Source organism: Thermobia domestica, chromosome 13 (assembly GCF_964235325.1).
Source record: "Thermobia domestica chromosome 13, izTheDome1.hap1.1, whole genome shotgun sequence".
NCBI classification, from domain to species: Eukaryota; Metazoa; Arthropoda; class Insecta; order Zygentoma; family Lepismatidae; genus Thermobia; species Thermobia domestica.
In genome coordinates this window covers 131,422,001-131,441,810 of record NC_137466.1, presented here as the reverse complement: position 1 = coordinate 131,441,810, position 19,810 = coordinate 131,422,001, and the positions used below count along the sequence as shown (strand labels likewise).

The following is a 19,810-nucleotide window of genomic DNA, read 5'->3' as shown; positions in this document are numbered from 1 at the left end:
TATAAATAAGATTCTTTCTGTTTGAAATGTGAACGTTTTAATTGCAGTAAAATAGTGATTTTTTAAAGATGAAAGGTGCAACTAATTGTGACACTGAAAATATCTGGATATTTCACATTAATGTAGAATCAATAAGAAACAAACTAATACAAATTGAATGTTTCTTAGTTTATTCCGTGCCATATTCTCGGCGTTAATGAACACTGCTTCAGACATGCAGAAATACTTGTATACGTACCTTAAAACAACAGTATAGTACCTAGTTATAGCATAAGTATATTTACTTATGAAGTGGTTGTAATTTTTATAAGGAATGATTTCAGCATGGACTATAAAGTTCTTAATTTTGATAATTTCTGTTATGAGGGGCAATTTAATGTAATATCAATTTTGGTTTCCTAGTGCAAAAGCAACAGTGGTATCAGTCTATCGTCACCAGACTCAGACTCACATGCTGAGAACACCTTACTAACTACTTAAGTAAGCATGAAAAACATAAGATACTACGAATGTATATCTAGGAGACGTAAATATCGATCATTTAGCGGACAGTCCTACCGAGAATTATTTTCCTTATACACTTAGATTTTAACTTCTATTTATTAAATGATCAGTCAACAAGATACATTATTACATACACTTGCTTGGATAAGATTATCCTAAATGTATATAAAAATGATTTGTCGTGTTGTTTTGTACAATCATTATTGTTACATCATGATGTTCTAATGGTATTCTCGTCGCTCGTAAAACACTGTACTACTAGGATCTAATAGAATTTTTGAGTACTTAGCTTAGATAATATACCTACGTTTAGATATTAACTAGGGGAAATTGAGTGACATACAACTAAATTATTCCAAAGTGTCAACAACTGGTATACTCCGCAACTAACAAAGCTTCACAGAGTTGTGAATGCTTTGTATAATAGCACTAAATTGGGCTGTTTTGTATTGAAAGGAAGACATATCAGAGCCAAAGACACCATAGAAAGGAAATTAGGGTGGCAAAAATTAAGACAAACTACAATTTTAAGTTAATCATGTAAGTGAATAAAGAAATTATAAGGAAAGAAATAGTGACGCAAGAAGTAGAAAATATGATTCCATTATCACATGGCACATTAATAAATCCTTCATAAATAGTACAAAGTGCTAATCTGACAACTCGAATATCTCACAGTCAGCCAAAACTGATGTAGATTTTAAAAGTAGTCTACGCTTTTGTAGAAACTCAAACAGTAACTTGTTATCCAAATGGAAACAAGTAGAACCTGAAGTAATTTTGTCAGTGGTACGTAAGTTGATTAAAACAGTTTTGCTACTAGTATCATTATAATGCTGTAGACGTAATAGTAGAACCCTTCACTCAAATAATTAATTGGATGTTAATAGAAGGACTGTTTCCAGATTGTCCTAAAATTGACGTTATCATTGCGATATATAAAAATAGAGGATAAAGACTGCCGTAGCAACTATAAACCAATACCTTTTTCACCAATTATATATAAAAATATTGAACACTGTATGAAAGAACAACTAAACATGTACTTTGAAAATAATAATACTTTAATTAATTGTACACAATGCTGGTTTTGGAAATGTATGCTGACAATCAAACCTGCTAAAGAAAAGTTGTGTCTGAAATAGCTGATGCCTTTGAAAATGTTCCATTCGCTTGCACAACATTCCAAGTTTTAAGCAAGCCATTTGATATTGTTTTACATGATATATTGATTAAAAAATTACAATATTATGTGCTAAAAAGAACTGAGCTGTTAATGGTTAGATCTATTTTAGAAATAAAAAAGAGATAGTGTGTACACAAAACAAACAGTGAGGCATTCTTAAAGTCCAACACGAGTGCCTCAGGAAAGTAATTTGCCCTTTTCTGTCTCTGGTATGTATTAACGATCTACCTAATTACTTATTAGAAATCAATGTTATGTATGCCGATGACACAGCACCTATAAGCACGGATACTATCTTATCTATATAGTATTAGTTGTGCAAATAGACACTTTCATTAAGACAAATTCATTAAAATAGACACTTTGTTTAATTAGATAATATATACATTGCTCTTAATATTTTACATTCTTGAATATTAGTCATATTTGCACTAGGTGTGTCCCTAATAGATTAATTGATGAACAGTCTGTGACGACCATGGAACTAATGAGATGAAATTATAACATCTCATTTTTATTTTGGTTCAATCTTAATTTATTATGAAGCAGCCAAGTGGCAGACTTATTAACACCTCATTATTTTTTTTGTATTGTGTGAATATTATTGCCTTTCGTTATAGCAGGATCCGAATCACCATTTGGCTTTTATCTAAGGGTTGATAAACTAGTACAAACTTGATAAACAACATTCGACGGGTTCGAACCCGAAACACTTAGCTGCGAAAGATCTCACGGTATAAGTTCACAGTCCAGAATGAACTGAAAAGTAGAGGAAGTTAAAGGCTGTAAGTTGATAAAACTTACAGATTTTTAATTTCTTATACTTTATTTCGAGACTATCGAGACGAACTGAAATCCAATCTTTGCTCTCTAGACTAAAACTGAGATTCAGATACGTATCTTTTGATTAAACCGTGACTGGGACTGAGAAAACGATTTTCAAGACGAGATGAAACCGAGATAGACTGCTATTTTTCGATCCACAAAAGACAGAAATATCGTGCAGTCTGGTTTAGTTCTCATTCCTGGAAGCAAACGAGGATTTCTTAAGTGTTCTTTATATCCATAGAATGAAAAGTAATAAAAACGAAATAAAAACATTACCTCACGTTATCTTTTGTATGTAGGGAAACGGAATATCTTCAACATTTCTTCTGAAAATTACCAGCATGATGACAAAGGTAAGGCGAAGTTGCTTTATAGGTGCTGGGGAATGATTTGCTTTTTAGTTTAATGTACCACGATTATTGCCTTTAAGCTAATGGAGATGAATGATTAATGGAATTAAATTTTCTGCTGTCTTACCGGGAATCGAACACGGAAACATGTGTACGAAAGGAACACGCACTAACGAGTAGATAATCAAAGAGAGTTTGTTGATATTGGGTAAAGAAACGAATAAGAAAAATTTTAAAATTCACCCACATGAAGATTGTTTTATTATATTTGTCATTAGATATACTGTGTTTCTGGAATTTTTGCTTACTTTTATCCTTCTGTCCCATCTGAGGACTCATCTGTGTCTCAGTAACTATTCCAATGCAATTGTGAACTAATTATTACCGACTACTCTCCATAAAACCTTCAAAACAATCGTCATCAATCTTCATCTTATCATCGACTTCAATCTTGATAATTCGAGGTCAAATTTTGAAAAGTGACATTTATTTATTCACATATAGAGAATGTAGTGAAGCAAGACTGTGTTTGTGGTCTTCAGTACTACTACGATTCCTCAGCTTAAAACATGATCGAAAGTACGCACACTCTATACTGTTTGTGGAATAGTGGAAATAAATCAGGATATGGATTCAAATAAACTCTGCTGAAAACAGTAGAAAGGATAATGAGAGACGTACAATTATGAACTAATTAGCTTACGTTCATAGTGATTAGGAATGCCTTATTCATTTCGCTCAGATGTTATGCAACACGTAACTCTTGCTTTTTTGAGGGTTACATGCCTATTTGATATACATACGACAATAAATGAATAAAATATAGATAGTCTACGTTAACGTCACAGTTCACAGTGAAGATGTTATCGGTTAGCTCCATTAACGAAATCTGTTTACATAATCAGTCTGTATGTTCTAAAGAATGTAATTCAAAAATTTGCTTTCGTTCAAGATTCATTGTGTGGAAAAACGGACGTAAACATTACGTACTAACATTACACGAACTACTATCTACAATATTTACTAACATCTTATGAAAATTTTGGACCTGTAAATTACTAACTAATAACATGTTTTGCCCTTTACAATGTTGCTGTTCTCATTTTGATTTTAAAATAAATGTAATTCTGTAGACAAGCACTTAATAACTAATATGCTTCTGTTTTAGTTTGTCCATCTTTGTGATAGTACTCAAATACAGTATATAGTTTTTTGGTTTCAGAATATTCAGAGTTTACTACAGTATAATCTAGTTTAGTCATTCCAATGAGGAAGTTATGATTGATTTGGTAATATTACCGGTAGCATTTCCTGGAATAATAAATGCGAGGATTTGCTATAAACATGCACTTAGGCGAAATCCTAAAATTAGAATTTAACGTAGAAAGATTGTAGTCATTTGATTATGAGAAATGTTAGTGATCTTGTAGTAATTAATGAGAAGTCAATACACTAGATTCGTTAAGTATCTAATTCTCATTATAGGCACTTTTGTAAGTAATCGTAAGTATTTAATCTTTTAATTGAATTCAATCGTATGGTTAACGTAACGTAAATTTGAAATAAACAAAAGCAAAGCATCAGATGACAATATCAAATCGTAACCACTATTTGTTATCAGACATTGTACCGAATAATTTCTAGAAGTAAGGGGTTTACAGATACAATTATTACAGCAACATGAAAGATGCAGATTCAATTGATTCTTTCCTTAAAAACATGTGAATATTTGATAATTATTTAAGTAAAACATTTCCTTATTCTTCTGTTAATTAATTACCGTTTTATTCTTCTTAGGAGTCTATGGTTATGCATTATAGCCATAATCTTAGGCCAAGTTCTGTTATGCTACATTGGTCTAGTGACGTATGGAACGTATTACAATTGTGATCCACTCAGCACGAAAGTAAGACAAATATATATATATATATATATATATATATATATATATATATATATTTCTTTTATCGAAATCTATTCCTGTACAAATGTTTGCAAATCTTGAGAACAGTTTTACCAACCTCCAACCTTAAATACCTATCTGATGTGGGTCATTTTATGGCTACTAAAATATGTAAACGGCACGTTAAATGAAAGTGTTTTACCAACATATGCCGGTAAATTTGACATGACTTTGTTAACGATGGAAATTATATCACTGCTAACTATCTCATAGAATATCATCTACATTCACATTGCTAACTCAGCGGAAGGTAATTTCTTGAGTTTGTACTTTAACATTTTTTACAATGTTTTGCTACAAATATATCTACTACATTTGTCATAGTTTGTTTAAATTATAATTGTTATAGCAGTATAAACATTCACAAAACTATCACTAAAATGAAACATAAAATCTCAAAGTCAGAAGCGGGACAGTTCGTTTCTATTCTTGTTATTGTTATTACTAACCTAAACATGAATGGTGAAACAAACATTACAGGTACAACTATGTTAAACCTATGTTAAATAAGGTAACTATGGTTGGTAAAACTGGCTATTGAAAAAATACTATTAAATAACCTTTAGTGTAAAAAACTTCTAATTTTTATGAAATAAGAAAAATGTTTTCTGATCATAAAAATATATGTAATTATATTGTTTAGCATCTGTATATTACATATATATCTATCATCATAATTAAGTTCTATAACGGCAAATATATCGAGCAGTGCGATAACTGCTATTTTTTCAAGAAATCTATTAAGTATTATGTCTAGAAAATGATTTGAGTATGTAAATGTAATTCATACCCTAATATGCCTATCACAGTTGGCTAAAAGAAATGACCAAATATTACCCCTTCTGGCGATTCAGACAATGGGTAATATTCCAGGATTGACAGGGCTGTTTGTCGCTGGGATTTTCAGTGGAGCCTTAAGGTAAGTACTTACACTCTTTAGTAAGCATATTGTGTCTCAGTAATTCTTTGGTTAGATCAGTTCTCCGTAAGAACTTAATGAACAAGTTTTATTGATTGTGCTGTTGACGAAGGACACGTAATAAAAAGTAAGACGATATTTTCATGCATCTATCATGATACAACAGTATCACAACTCAGCTTCTTCAATAGAACCTGTTAACCTAAGGTTTATAACCATAAGCTCTGTGTAGTGTGCCGATATTATATATCTGAACTGCAGCGCATTACATAACATTTGGAAGTGTGGTGATAAGTATCTTGGTGCGCATCCTATGATCTAAATTCTAAAAACATGAACACTTCTTCGAAGCGAAATTAGACAAAATAATAATATTGATGTCAGAAAATTGACCTGTTAGCTGAAGTGTGTTTAAAATAAGTAATTGTAAAAGTTTCCTGCAATGTTAGCAGAACATAACTTAAGGCGTATAGTTTCTAAATCCGCCATCTCCTGCATAAACGGTTTCGAGAAAAACAGGAAAAACTGATAACTCAGAGATTATGTGAGATAAAATTTTCTTTTTATAAATACTTTACTGCTTTCTGGACATTCATTATAACTACCAAATGATAAAAATCTCTCTCATTCCATTTCTCGGTTATTGCAGAAAGCAGTTTGGAGATGGCGGATTTTGTAAACAACTTTTGGAGATGGAGGACTTTGAAACAAACGTACCTAAGTTATTTTTGGGGTTTATTTGCTTCCAAATCATTACTATTATACTTTCGGATAACTATTTCAGAACAGAACAGTAGATGGAGATAAACTGAATCTAAACAACGATATTAACTTGTTAGGTGACATTATAATGTGCAGAAACAAGGAAAAAAATGAAGCTCTAATCATAGTACGTTAGCTACATTTACGGGTCAAGTTCCGAAGTTTCCAGCCCTTTTAGAAATATCGTCTCCTAGCATAACATAAGCTAACTTAACCTCACCTCACTAACCTAATCTAACCTATTGGGACCTAACCTAACCTAACATAGCTTCACATAACAGGATGGGAACTTCGGAATAAATGCCACCTTTACCAACAAGAAAAGGATTGAAAGTGATCTTTACACTGTTGTGAGATATAGATCTCATCAGAATCATGTTCGGAACACTGGCATTCAGCCTAATCCTCATCTACACTTTCTTCTGTTGACGCAGTCAGTCTCTTTTCAGCATCAAATTAAATGGTTAAGATTGAATTAGCACGCCAATTCTCCCCGAAGTGTTTCGTTATTAGTTGAACAACATCTTGCAACTTTTTTTCATTAACGTCGGTCTTCAATTCATAGCATAGCATAGAATAGAATCGAGATGGCGGGTTTACAAACACACTGCTGAGTGGAGATGGCGGCTTTTGAAAAATACCCTGAACTTTAAAGCAGTAATTGAGGGTGGAGGTGGCGACATTTCAAACAACTCTTTTCATCATCATGCAGGGCATGGAAAGGAATACCAGTAAATCTACTTACCTCATTTTTTTTGAAAATTGGAGATGGCGGATTTAGAAACTATACGCCTCATTGTCTTAGAGTTAATTAAAGTAAAAAAAAAATAGCAACTGGTAATATACAGATACTTTAATTTTTTGTGGCAGGAAGAAAAGAAATAAGTTCAAGCTTTAGGTTCGGAGAAACTTTGTTCTTCTTCCGAATCCTCTGCTATCATAAAATGAAATCTAAAATTATAAGAATATAAATAAACTCTTCTAAATTTCATGTTTTATCAAATTCTATAATTGCTGAATTCTAGATATGTCGAAATTTCTAACAAACGAAAATGAATTTCTGACAATATAACAATTGACATCAAGTTGGAGGGAATAAGATTGGAATTATTATATTTGTGATTGAAGCAACGTAGTTAATATAATATGAAGAAATATATATTAAATGTACTGATATACGATATATATATATATATATATATTTAATATATATACATGTTTAATTTATGTGTGGTTGCCAGTAATCCTATTGGTCACCATATGTTTAACTTAAATATGGATATCATACAATTTTCCTAGAAATTAGGTCTCAAGCAAAAACCATAAATAGGTCAAGGTTTTAATATTAGCTTCGTTAAATAATAAGTTAATGATTTAGTAATCTCATCTTTATAACAAAAATCAATCGACTTTATAAATTTTCTTACAAGTCATTAAATTCAATGCTACTAATTGGACGCATTTATTCAAATGCAAGTGAATTTAATATTAGTCTCAATAAATCTCAACTTAATCATGTACCACAACGACCTAAAATGAATTGAATAATTGTACCAAAATCTCAAGCATATATATGAAATATAGGAAGTTATAAGAATGGTTAATACAAAATGTATATATTCCATTAAATCACAAAGTTAAGTCTTCATTAGAACATATATGAATCCGATTTAAACTTATAAAAATTATCAAACAACTCACCAGAATGTTAAGTAATTAACAATCTACACTTTAGAATATTAAATTGAATTCACTTGTTATACACACACATCTCCTTAATAACATAATTTACCAATTTGCGATAGATAGAGCTATATTACAAGTTTTACCGAGAACATTTCCAGCACACATCTGATGAGGATAATTCAATTGCTGGGCGAAGTAACAGTAGTCGCCACTAGAGGCGCTGTATTCAAAAAGTTGACAAACGAAACTATATTATCGAAGACTCAAAATAGAATGAATTTATATAATAACTGTTACAACTTTCTTTTTTGCGAAAGTAACTAACAGAGTGACATGTTACAATTAGAAGGAGAAGTGCAGATATAGAATTTAATTTTAGAGTAAAGTAAAGTCTCATATTTACCACTTATGGAACAGAATCTTCATGGGTCACGTCTTAAGGAAATTACGCTGAACCTGCAAGAAATACGAAGAGGAAACATAAAATGTTACATAATGAATTTGTTATTAAATAAATAACTAAAATGGAACACTATTTATTAAATGATAATAATGTATTCTAACTGTATTCAATATTCCTGCTATATTTATGTTAAAAGACACAAAAGTACATAATTTAAATAAAATATCAAAATAAAAGGAAAATCCTAATATTAGATGCACTTATTTTAATTTTCCCATGACGCGACAGGAAGTATGGGGATGGCTATCTGATTGTGTAGGGCCAAAACATTCTTCAAAAGTTTCAATGAGAATGACAATATTGTTCTAAGAGGCTGCAAAGTCAATTACAAATAATATCAAAATGATTTTTTGTGTACATACTGAAAATGAAATAATGCTAGTACGTAAAATGTTAGAAATGTAACTGAACCAAGAATAAGTAGAACAAATAATAAATGCAAGTCATGATTTAGGTTATATAGCATATTTAATTAATTGTTTGCTCTTAAGTTTGGCACTATATCTGTCACTCTCGAATAATACAGTAATTATATTTTATACCCAAAGTACAAACATTTATAACTTAGAAATAGATTCGCAGCTTTTTTTTTTTTAAAAAAAAAGAATGAAACATGCTTTAGAGATAATTCGTCCGATATTTCAACCTACAATAACATTTCCCCCATTTAGTGAAACTGGTCTCTCTTCGTGATGGACGCAACCTTAGAATCAGTCGTCAAATCAGTTTCCAACTTGATCATCTTGTTTTGCAACTTCTCCAATTCATATTATAAGAAACTTGTAGTTTGATCTTTCTTTCTCAATTCCTCTTGGTAGGAAGACAATAAACAATAATTTCTTGTATTTTTCATATACACGAGGGCGCCGATTTTTCTGTAAATTTGGGGGCCCATTCAGATGCAGAAAGTATGTATGAGGATTTTAAGACAAATTATGCATTCAAATTATGTCAAATATTGTATATTCATAAAAAAACGCGGAGGCTCACATGAGCTTTGAGGGGGCCCGGGTCCGCCCGCCCCATGGAATCGGCACCCTTGTATTCCATCATCTTGAATATTTTCTCTAACAATCGATTTTTCTACTTTCTTTACTGTCGGAGAACTTTTCTAATTTCTTATTGAATTCGTTGCCATGCTCAGTAGGGTGGGCAGAATTTCAACTTTTTTTGAAAATCAGTTCGGCAAAGCGGGTGTCTTTTAGTTAACATAGTGTACCAGATTTTTTTTAGTATTTTTAGTCAACGCCTTCATGTGCCGCATGAGGTATTATGGAAAAGGTATGCAACACGCACTATACAGTAGCATATTTCACGTTTTTGTCTCTGTAAATCGCATATATTCTCGTTTCTTTTAGATTCAACATTAGGGACAGCTTTAACTATACGTAATTCACTTTTCCAAAGCCCGCTTATGTGGAGTTCTTCGCTTAGATTGATTAAATTTCAATGTTTCAGGCAAGAATGTTGCTTTTTCTATATGTAGGCCTATGCATAAAAAATGGATTTATTATTTTTAACCTAAGAGTAGAGTTTATCTTTCTGCTGTAATGCAATTCATTCTCAGCATTCTGGATAATTTATTCTTAAGCCAACATATTCCAGAATTCATCACGAGGAGGTGATTGCGCTTCGATTTTCGCCCTCCCGCCCTGTTTAATTTTCTGCCATGGATTTGTTGTGTGCTTACTTGCTAGCTTTACTTTTCTAGATGGCACAGTCCTTTTGCGATTCAATTGTTGACATTTCCTTGCAAACAAAAGCGAGACATAGCGTATGAATCCATAGCGACTTGCTGGCTCACACACGGATTGAGAAGCTTGCGTCACCAAACGCACCGGCACGGAAACACAGTTATTTCTCCTCCGAGCAGTTGCACTAATCCCTATTGAAGCACTCCAATATTGAGGATTCATTTTGAGCGGAGTGTAAAGACCTTCTTATTAATAAAAATAAAGGTCAGGATGGAAAAGAGAAAACTCAGCGTAGCTGTTCAAGAAAATGACGACATAGCCGGAAAATCTGTTAGAGGAGTCTTTTTCGATAGAAGAAAAGATAAGACACTAACAGAAGCGAAGAAAGGAAAACGTTGTCATCTACGGCAAATCGGAGAACACTTAACAATAGTGGATGAATCACGTTCAACATATTTGGGCCACGTAGTGCGGAAGTGTAGATGTTTAGAGGACATCGCCATCGCCGTTTTCACGAATTTCTGGATGAAAACGAAACTGATCTTTAAACGTTAGTACCGGCTGGCTATGACGATACACTAATCAACATCGGAAGACTTAACGTGCTCTACCCTGTTAAAAAAAAAAAACAAAAAAACAACTAAATCGACAACTTCAATCGATCGTTTGTCTTCTTCACGCTAATGAACTACTGCTTCGTCACTTAATAACACACTTCAACGTTAGAACATCGGGTCCAAAAGCACTTTAGGAACCTAGTGGAAGAAAGCTTGGCAACTGCAATATCAAGCAATAAATCTTGACTGGTTGGATGAATTCGAAACGTTGAAGACCTCAGTGCAGACCAACAATATTTACTAGCAATGTGCAGAACAATTCTCTCACGATATTGTTCGTAAAACGTAGGGAACAAGAAACCCCGTCCAGTGCTCAGTCACGTTGGCTCGACACGTCATGTTGCATTCTTCGTTTGTATATACATTAGCACAATGAGACCTTGCGAAAAAAAATGTGTGTTTTGTAAAATACATCGTCAAGGTGTACTCTCTGATCTGATTTGAAATCAACTGAAAGCCATCGTGCTGTGTAGGACCGCAGAATTTATGGAATTTTGGACAAGTAGCCCAATTTCTACTCACGGAACCTAAGCAGAAAATATTCTCTGTATTGCATACGAATGTTTCTTCGTTCACCCGAAAAACTTGCAACTTGCTTCTTAAGATGATCACGGATTCTAGTCCCCAAAAATCCTACACTTGGCTGGAAGAGAATTAAGAAGGCCCGTCACATAAAAAAATCAGTCCGAGAATTCACAGTTCCTAAAATAAATTTTCTCGTGGATGATTACTACGACAAGGTGGAGTTGATGAATTTGTCCCCAACAGTACCTCCACTCACAGAGATGCTCTCCGATGGGGAGATTGAAGAACATATTAAGTAAATGCAATGCTCGGAGAAGAAATAACTGTTTTTCCGTGCTATACCAAAGCAGTGGAGCGAATGGTGCGTTTGGTGATTCAAACTTCTTAATCCGTTTGTGGGCCGGCAAGTCGCTATGGATTCATACGCTGTTCCTTGCTTTCTCGTAAGGAAATGTCAACATTTGGGTCGAGAAAAGACACATCTAGCAAAGTAAAGCAAGTAAGTGAGGACGTAATAAGGTCATGGCAGAAAATTAAACAGCGCGAGAGGGCGGATATCGAAGTGCAGTCACCTCCTCGTGATAAGTTCTGGGTATTTTGGCTTAAGAATAAACGATCGAGAATGTTGATGATTAATTGCATTACAGCCAAAAATTAACTCTACTCTTAGGCTAAAAAAATAAATCCATTTTTAATGCATAGGCCTACATACAAAAAGCGAAACATTCTTGCATTAAGTGTTGAAATTCGGCTAATTTAAACGAAAAACTCCACATAAGTGGGCTTTGGGAAGGTGAATTACCTATACTTAAAGCTTTCACTAAGGTTGAATCTAAAGGCAACAAGAATATATGCAATTACTAGATCCGAAAACGTGAAATATGGTAGATTGTAGCGCGTGTTGCATACCTTTTCCATAAAAACTCGATGTGGCACATGAAAACGTTGACTAAAGATTCTTAAAAAAAAAAAAAAAAAACCTGATATACTATGCCCACTAAAATACACCGTCTAACCGCTTCGTTGAACCGATTTTCGGAAACAGTTGAAATTCGGCTAACCCTAATGCTCAGTCTCGGAAACAAAACTATGTGAGTCAGGCTCTGAATTGTCTCCACAGACATATTTTGGAGTCTGTGGCTCTTCTGCATTGTTGTCGATTTGCGATTTATTTCATAATAGCTAATTTGGCCGTGACTTGCGTTTTTTAAATCGCAGTTCTTGTACATGCGGTAACGCCATATCACCATTGTGCTCAAAACTTTGCTACTAAACAGTATCATTTTTATATTTTTACTTTTTCTTGATCTCTCTTCGTAGAGTGTATAGACGTTTAATTAGTATTCTCTATATCAAGTTGTGGGTATTTATAATCGTTTTGTTATTGATTAACTTCTTCCAGTTGTTGATTAAGGTGTGTGTGTCAAGTGGAACGTTCCTAACAGCATATTCAACGTACCATTTTCTTATTCTAATCCGCATTGGTTTATAGTGGAAATATCTTGCACGTTCTGACGGTCTAATATATGAGTTGAATCCCGTAGTTTATGCTCATTATCTTTATTGCCGAAAGAAGTTGATGTTTTCTCGTTGCCTCGCCTTGGGTAGCTTTTAGGACATACATATTCACAAAGTGATCTTTACTTGGGCAAGTATAATATTGCTTGCTGTTAGCTGGACATCTTTCTAGATTGTGCTTACGACATCTCCTGCATTGAATAACCAACTTAGTATTCTCGTGGAAGTATGAAGAATCTGGTTATGATGATTCAAGAATTTATGCAGATTTCTTACCGTAAGACAAGGATATGAAGGCCTTAATAATTGCGCATTACTCTGTTTTGCCTGCAAATTTTTCGGGATTACGATTATGTCGCAGTATATTGTGGTCTTAACACTTCTGGTATTGCACCATTTTATTTTGCAACAAAGACATAACACATAATTGCTCAAACACTAAAGCTATATTTCATATTTATTGAAAAGTTAACTTTCTAGATGAAACCAACGCTTCTACCAACTTCACTTTCGAGAAAATTGTTCAAATTTATAAAAAGCAGCTTGATGTCTTAAAACTAATGCAAATTTCAGGATCGTTTGAAGTTCTTCTTGAAATGAAATTTGAAAAGTTTTCCAATTTTTAGCGGCTGTATTATACTATTTATTACTGTGTATTTTAACTCATTCAATCTACTAGGAGGAGAGCTGTCTAGCCACGTTGGATCTTGTAACTGCTGATACGTTTTGGTAGTGATGACAGACAAGAAAGTAATCTGTTTTTCTCCTCTATGTTCAGAGCCTGACACAAATTGTAGAATATTTCCAAATATGTATGTTACCGTATTCTAGAATGAATGTTTAGAATGAAGTAGTCGTAACCATGATCGAAATGCTCTAGGGGTGTATATACGAATACCCAACTAAGTGAATGTTGCTACAAAATCTACGAGACAAAGAGCACATAACCACAATCGTAACTAGTTTATTCTGCTAATACAACTCCTACGGTATCTCAATCTTTGTATCAACCGCCTAAGCTAAAAACTTGAAATATGGACAAGATATAGGCAGGGTTGGGTAATTACGCGTAATAAAAGGTTTTCTACGTGACGTGTAAAATACGCGTAAAAAACGCGTAATTTACGTAAAATACGTAAAGTACGTAAAAAATTAGAAACAGGTCTACAAATTAAAAGAAAATGTTCTACGCGCTGAGCTTTAAAAAAATTCTTCCTAAAATTGGATGGAATCTAGCTGGATTTTGCAAAACTTAATCCGTAAGCATAAACTGGGAATTTTGTATTGGCTTTGTAAAGTAGCATTGTATAATACGGTTTGCATGCGTGACTGTTCAAAACCCATTTCATCATGTTTCATGTTTTAAACCCTCTGTAATCGAGAAAAGTTTTATGCCAGAGAAGCCATGGAAGAAACTATTGTGCAATATAACAACAATGGTAAGCCTTCGTGGTCTCCATTTGTGACGACTTTCTGCAATGTCTGAGAAAAGCATCACGAACAAGTAGAGGAGTTTCTGTTGGAAAACCTCGGCCCTTCAGGAATAACTAGCTGTCAGCAATATCGGGGAAAATGTGGAAATTTTGAAAAACTTATGAAGAAGGGAATTACAACACCACGCACATTCTGGTATTTCGCTACTCGGCAACATAAGGAGTTGTCGGAATTTGCTATGAAGTTACTGAACATCCTAGCATCTTCAGCGCAAATTGAAAGACTTTTTCTCAAATTGGTTCTTTGTCCATAACGTCACAAGATACCGGCTCAGCTTCGAACGTTCGAAGAAACTACTTCAAATACACTACACCCTCAAATTACAAGACCACTCAAGTTATGAATATTAGTGTGATTAAGAGTATTGTGTTCGAGTTGTACTAAACTATAATGGAAATGACATGTAACTTTTTTTTTTAGAATTAAAATAATGGCTAAGTTTAAAATGAAATGATATACGCAGTTCTATTGGAACCAAGTGAAATATATTCAGTATTCGAACTAGGAAGAAAGACAAATTGTTTCTTTCTACACACACACACACACACACACAAAACGAAGAAACAAGTAGTTCAATATTCTGTTGAGTATTTTCTTCAGTTTTGTCTATTTATTATGAGCATGAAAAATGTCTATATTAAATGTTCAAATGATAGTCAAGTGCTAAGGGAAGTAATATATTTAGTGTTGTTGGACTTGGAAGAAAAGAGCAAAATAAATGAGTTCATTCCAAAAAATTTAGTATAATGTTCTGTTGGGTGCTTTTATATTTTTTCAGTTGTGTGTGTTTAAAATGAGAATCTAATAACTTTTACATCGAAAATTCAATATGTCTCAGTGCTAAGTGAAGTGGTATATATAGCATCGTTGAGACGTGGAAGAAAAACAAATCAGTTTATTCTAAAATTTCATTATTTCAATATTCTGATCAGTGCTTTTCGTATCAGTTATGTGTGTGTGTGTTAGTGTGTAATATGAAGGTGAAATTAGCCTAACAGTCAATCTCTTTTTCTTTTCTAATAGAAGTTTCAAAGTATACTGAAATGTTTCGAGTTTTATATTAAAAGCTGCAAAGGTATAACAATAAATTGTTATAATCAAAAGGTTACTTGATACTTTCAAACATATCCGAACCAACACACATTTTTAATGTGTGTGCTTATATGTTGGGTGGTTGTGCTTGGGTGTGCACTAATAAGTGGAAAGTAGTAGTGGGCCGGCGAGGGGCTATCCAAAATTATCTTTTATTACTATGATTTGGCATGAAATCATTACTTTTAAATATAATGTTTAGAAGATAATAATGTTTTAATGCTTAAATAAGAAAACTAAGCTTACAATATAACCGACTATTCAAAATGATCTTAGTTTTAATGAAAGAAATATAGTTTTCTACGTCTGCGTAAAAAACTGGTTTTCTACATGACGTATATTACTAGTAAATTACGCGTAATTTACGTAAAATACGTAACAAGTAAATTACCTTGCCAACCCTGGATATAGGACTTGTGATATAAGATCCCACTAAGGAAGAATGTCTCAATACGGTTAGAAGTATGAAATTTAGGTATTTAGAAATTTAGTTATTGATAAAATAAATATATTAATTATATTTATATATAAATGTATTAATAACTGTTTGTGACCAATTTAATTCTATGAAAACTATTCATTGCTTTTTTCTGGTACGATCACGTTGGCTTTTGCAGCCAGTCCTAAAGTGTGTAGCTTTGTCTTATTTAGTGTATTAATGGCTAAAAAGTAAGGACAATAATTCACATTATATATTGGGAATTTTTATATTACTATATTATATTTCTGTTTCCGTTTCATTCACTGGTACCTATAAGCTTTTTTTTATTTTTACTTTTATTACATTTTATTTCACACACGTCTTCGCTCTAAGTATTGCTATCAATTTATAAATCATAAATTACACTATTCAGTTCGTAACTCATATTAACAACATACAAATATTGACTACCGTCTTATAAGTTAAGTATTCTATAGTTACAAGTAGTTATAAGATAAGTTAGTTAAATTAAACGAAAAACTTCTTTACAGCTCAATATCGTCTGCTTTAAATGGTGTTTCTGGCATTATTTTAGAAGATTTCTTCAAGAGCTTTGTGAAAAGAAAGCTTACAGAGAAGCAGACCTCTCTTATTATGAAGTTAGTTGTTGTCCTTTTTGGTACCACAGCAACTGCACTGGTATATGTGATTGAGAATCTAGGAGGCATTTACCAGGTTAGATAAATAGCTACACTTTTCTTCTAACCAGGATTTACAAGGAATTGTCTTAATTTTTCAATATGTTAGTCCAAACTTTTAACTTTGTCAAACACCCTTTTTATAATCTTTTTTATAAATTAGTATATACCGGTCAAAGAGTTCGAAACACTATTATTCAAGAAGATTGAGCTTAATATATACTAAATCTGGTGACAAAAATGAAATCTTTCAATTTCACGTCCCATAATTAAGCTACGTAAGCAAAAGGATAAATGATGAAAAATAAATGAAATGGTGGAATGAAGAAGGTGGGAAGTAACGGGACAACACCGAGAAAACTCATAAGTAACTGCAGTACTTATTAACTACTAATGAGGAAAACGTCGGGAATCGACTGGCTGTCCTCCATTTTCAGTGTCAGCGACAGAGTGGATCACTATTCCTTCCCTCTCCTATTTCTGGTTTATTCCCGACAGTCTTTGGCTAATATTATGTCTTTCAGAACGCCATATTGATTTTAACTATGTATTATGTACTAAAAATTATTGCTGAGATGTCTAGTTTGGTTTAACAATCTGTTAACATAGTTTTTATCTGTTATGATGAGTCCACAGATTTCAGTATTATGGGATTTCTATCATGGAGACAGAAAGGTGTCCACAAAAACATTTATATAAAGAAGTAATGTTCTTTATATGAACATGTTTTCTCAGCCATTAAGATATCATCACATAGATATGTTACATAGAATTGCATAATAAAACATCAGAAAAAAATCTTAGACACACTAACAACTCTTGAACATTTTCTTAAATGATAGGAAAAGTGTGATAGACAATTAAATTAAGAATAAAAATTATGGATCTGCTACAATTTAATTTTCGCTTGTACTCGAATAGTCTAACACCATTTTTAAATTCTTTATCCATCTAGGAGTTAAACAAGATTCTAATAAACTTAAATTGAATAGACACAATATGATCTTGACGCTATTGCACCTTATTCACGTAAGTTTTCAATTTGCTAATTACCAATAAGTTCATGAAGTTACTTTTTCAACAAAGAATAAGATGAATGCACACCTTCTAAAGAAGAATCAAATGGACAAACATCATGTAAACAGTACATATTGGAACTACTGAATTTATTCAATATGCTTTCTTCTTGAAACTTAGTTCATACATAAGGAAGATATCGCAACGTAAATTCTTAAAAAATGTATTTAACGAAATTCATTCATGTTCAATAGATTAGGAATCAGTTTTAAATTGTAGAATCAATTTATCTAACGTGGGTTCCTGTCACCACGGCATGGCGCGAGTGGCATACTGAATAAACAGTCGCGGACAGCCGACTAGGAGTTGTTCTCCAGCTTGGGGGTTTGGGTAAGGCTAACAACCTCATCCTACAAAAAAAGTACTTGTTCAGAAATATTCACAAAAGCCTCGGACAAGGACTGATAACTTGGCACGAGCTCAGCAAAAGAAAATGGACATGAGATTTGGAACATGGAACATTAGAAGTCTTTATAGGGCAGGCGTGTTAAAATCCGTAACAAGTGAGTTAGTTTAATACAGGATGGACTTAGTAGGAATTCAGGAAGTTAGGTGGGAAGGAAATGGATCTGTGAATTCCGGAAATTTTACATTCTATTACGGGGAAAGAAATAAAAATCAGCAGTTAGAAACAGGGGGTATTAGTTCACAAACGAATATCAGCAATTAAACGGGTTGAATTTGTTACTGACAAACTTTCTTTTATTACTCTTAAGGGACGGTGGTGTGATATTATTGTTTTAAATGTACATGCCCCAACTGAAGATAAGGGTGACGATATAAAGAACAGTTTTTTACGAAGAAGTGGAACGGATATTTGACCAACTCCCTCGATACTCTATGAAAATTCTATTAGGGGATTTCAATGCCAAGATAGGACGAGAGGATATTTTCAAACCGATTATAGGGAACGAAAGTCTACATAAGGAAAGTAATGACAACGGTGTTATACTTGTGAACTTTGCAACATCCAAAAACCTAATCGTGAAGAGTACAAAATTCCCACATCCCGATGTTTATAAATACATTTGGATATCATCAGACAGAAAAAGACATAATCAAATTGACCACGCTTTAGTAGATAGAAGAAGGCAATCTAGCATAATTGATGTCCGGTCGTTTAAAGGGGCTGATTGTGACACTGATCACTACGTGGTAGCAACGATAATACGAGAGAGTTTAACGTTGAATAAAGGTAATATTCATTGTCCGAAAACGGAGAGATTCAATTTAAAGAAATTAGAAGAGAACCAGGTAAGAGAGGAATACCAAATTAAAGCTTCGAATAGATTCTCGGCTCTAGAAGATCGTGAGTGCACTAGTGTTGAGGATACCTGTATTGAAATTAGAGATTCAGAGATTGAAATTAGTTCAGCAAAAGAAAAATTGGGACACGCGGAAATACGTAGGAACAAACCATGATTCGATCAGGAATGCATAAAACTAGCAGGGAAGAGAATACATGCAAAATTACGCTGCCTACAAAATCCGAAAGAAATAACTACACAAAATTTCGCAGGTATCAGGCGGGAAACTTCCAAAACTTTTAGAACAAAGAAACGCGTTTTTTTGAAAGCTAAAATTAAAGACCTTGAAGATAATAGTAAAAATAAAAACATCCGGGACATGTATAAGGGGATCAGCGAATTCAAGAAAGACTATCAACCTCGTGCTTATATATTAAAGAAATCTGACGGTACAGTTCTCACTGATACGGATACCATCTTAAATAGATGGAAAGATTTCTTTGACGATTTGCTTAACACGCAACCAAAAACTAGTGTGCGTGGAGAAAAGGAGATACACACCACAGAACCGTATATTCCAGAACCCAACCGAATACCAGAACCCAAGTAGGAACTACTATAAAGATATTAAAGCAACACAAATCTCCGGGTGTAGATGAAATTCTGGCTGAGTTAATTTTAGCTGGAGGCAACAAATTGTGGAACAAGATACAGAAACTCATTCTCCTTATCTGGAATAAGGCAGAGTAGAAAGAATCAATCATTT

At 33.2% G+C, this 19,810-nt stretch overlaps 1 protein-coding gene across 3 annotated transcripts in view; it reads left to right on the top strand.

Annotated features, from left to right (window-relative positions):
* LOC145668509 (sodium-coupled monocarboxylate transporter 1-like) overlaps nt 1–19,810 on the top strand; it is a 252,034-nt gene that overhangs the window by 204,339 nt on the left and 27,885 nt on the right. For all 3 annotated transcript variants that reach the window (XM_081736476.1, XM_081736478.1, XM_081736477.1), the window contains exons 8-10: nt 4,666–4,774; nt 5,641–5,750; nt 16,574–16,757. In XM_081736476.1, coding sequence (XP_081592602.1) covers nt 4,666–4,774; nt 5,641–5,750; nt 16,574–16,757 — 403 coding nt within the window. The remainder of the gene's footprint in view (nt 1–4,665; nt 4,775–5,640; nt 5,751–16,573; nt 16,758–19,810) is intronic.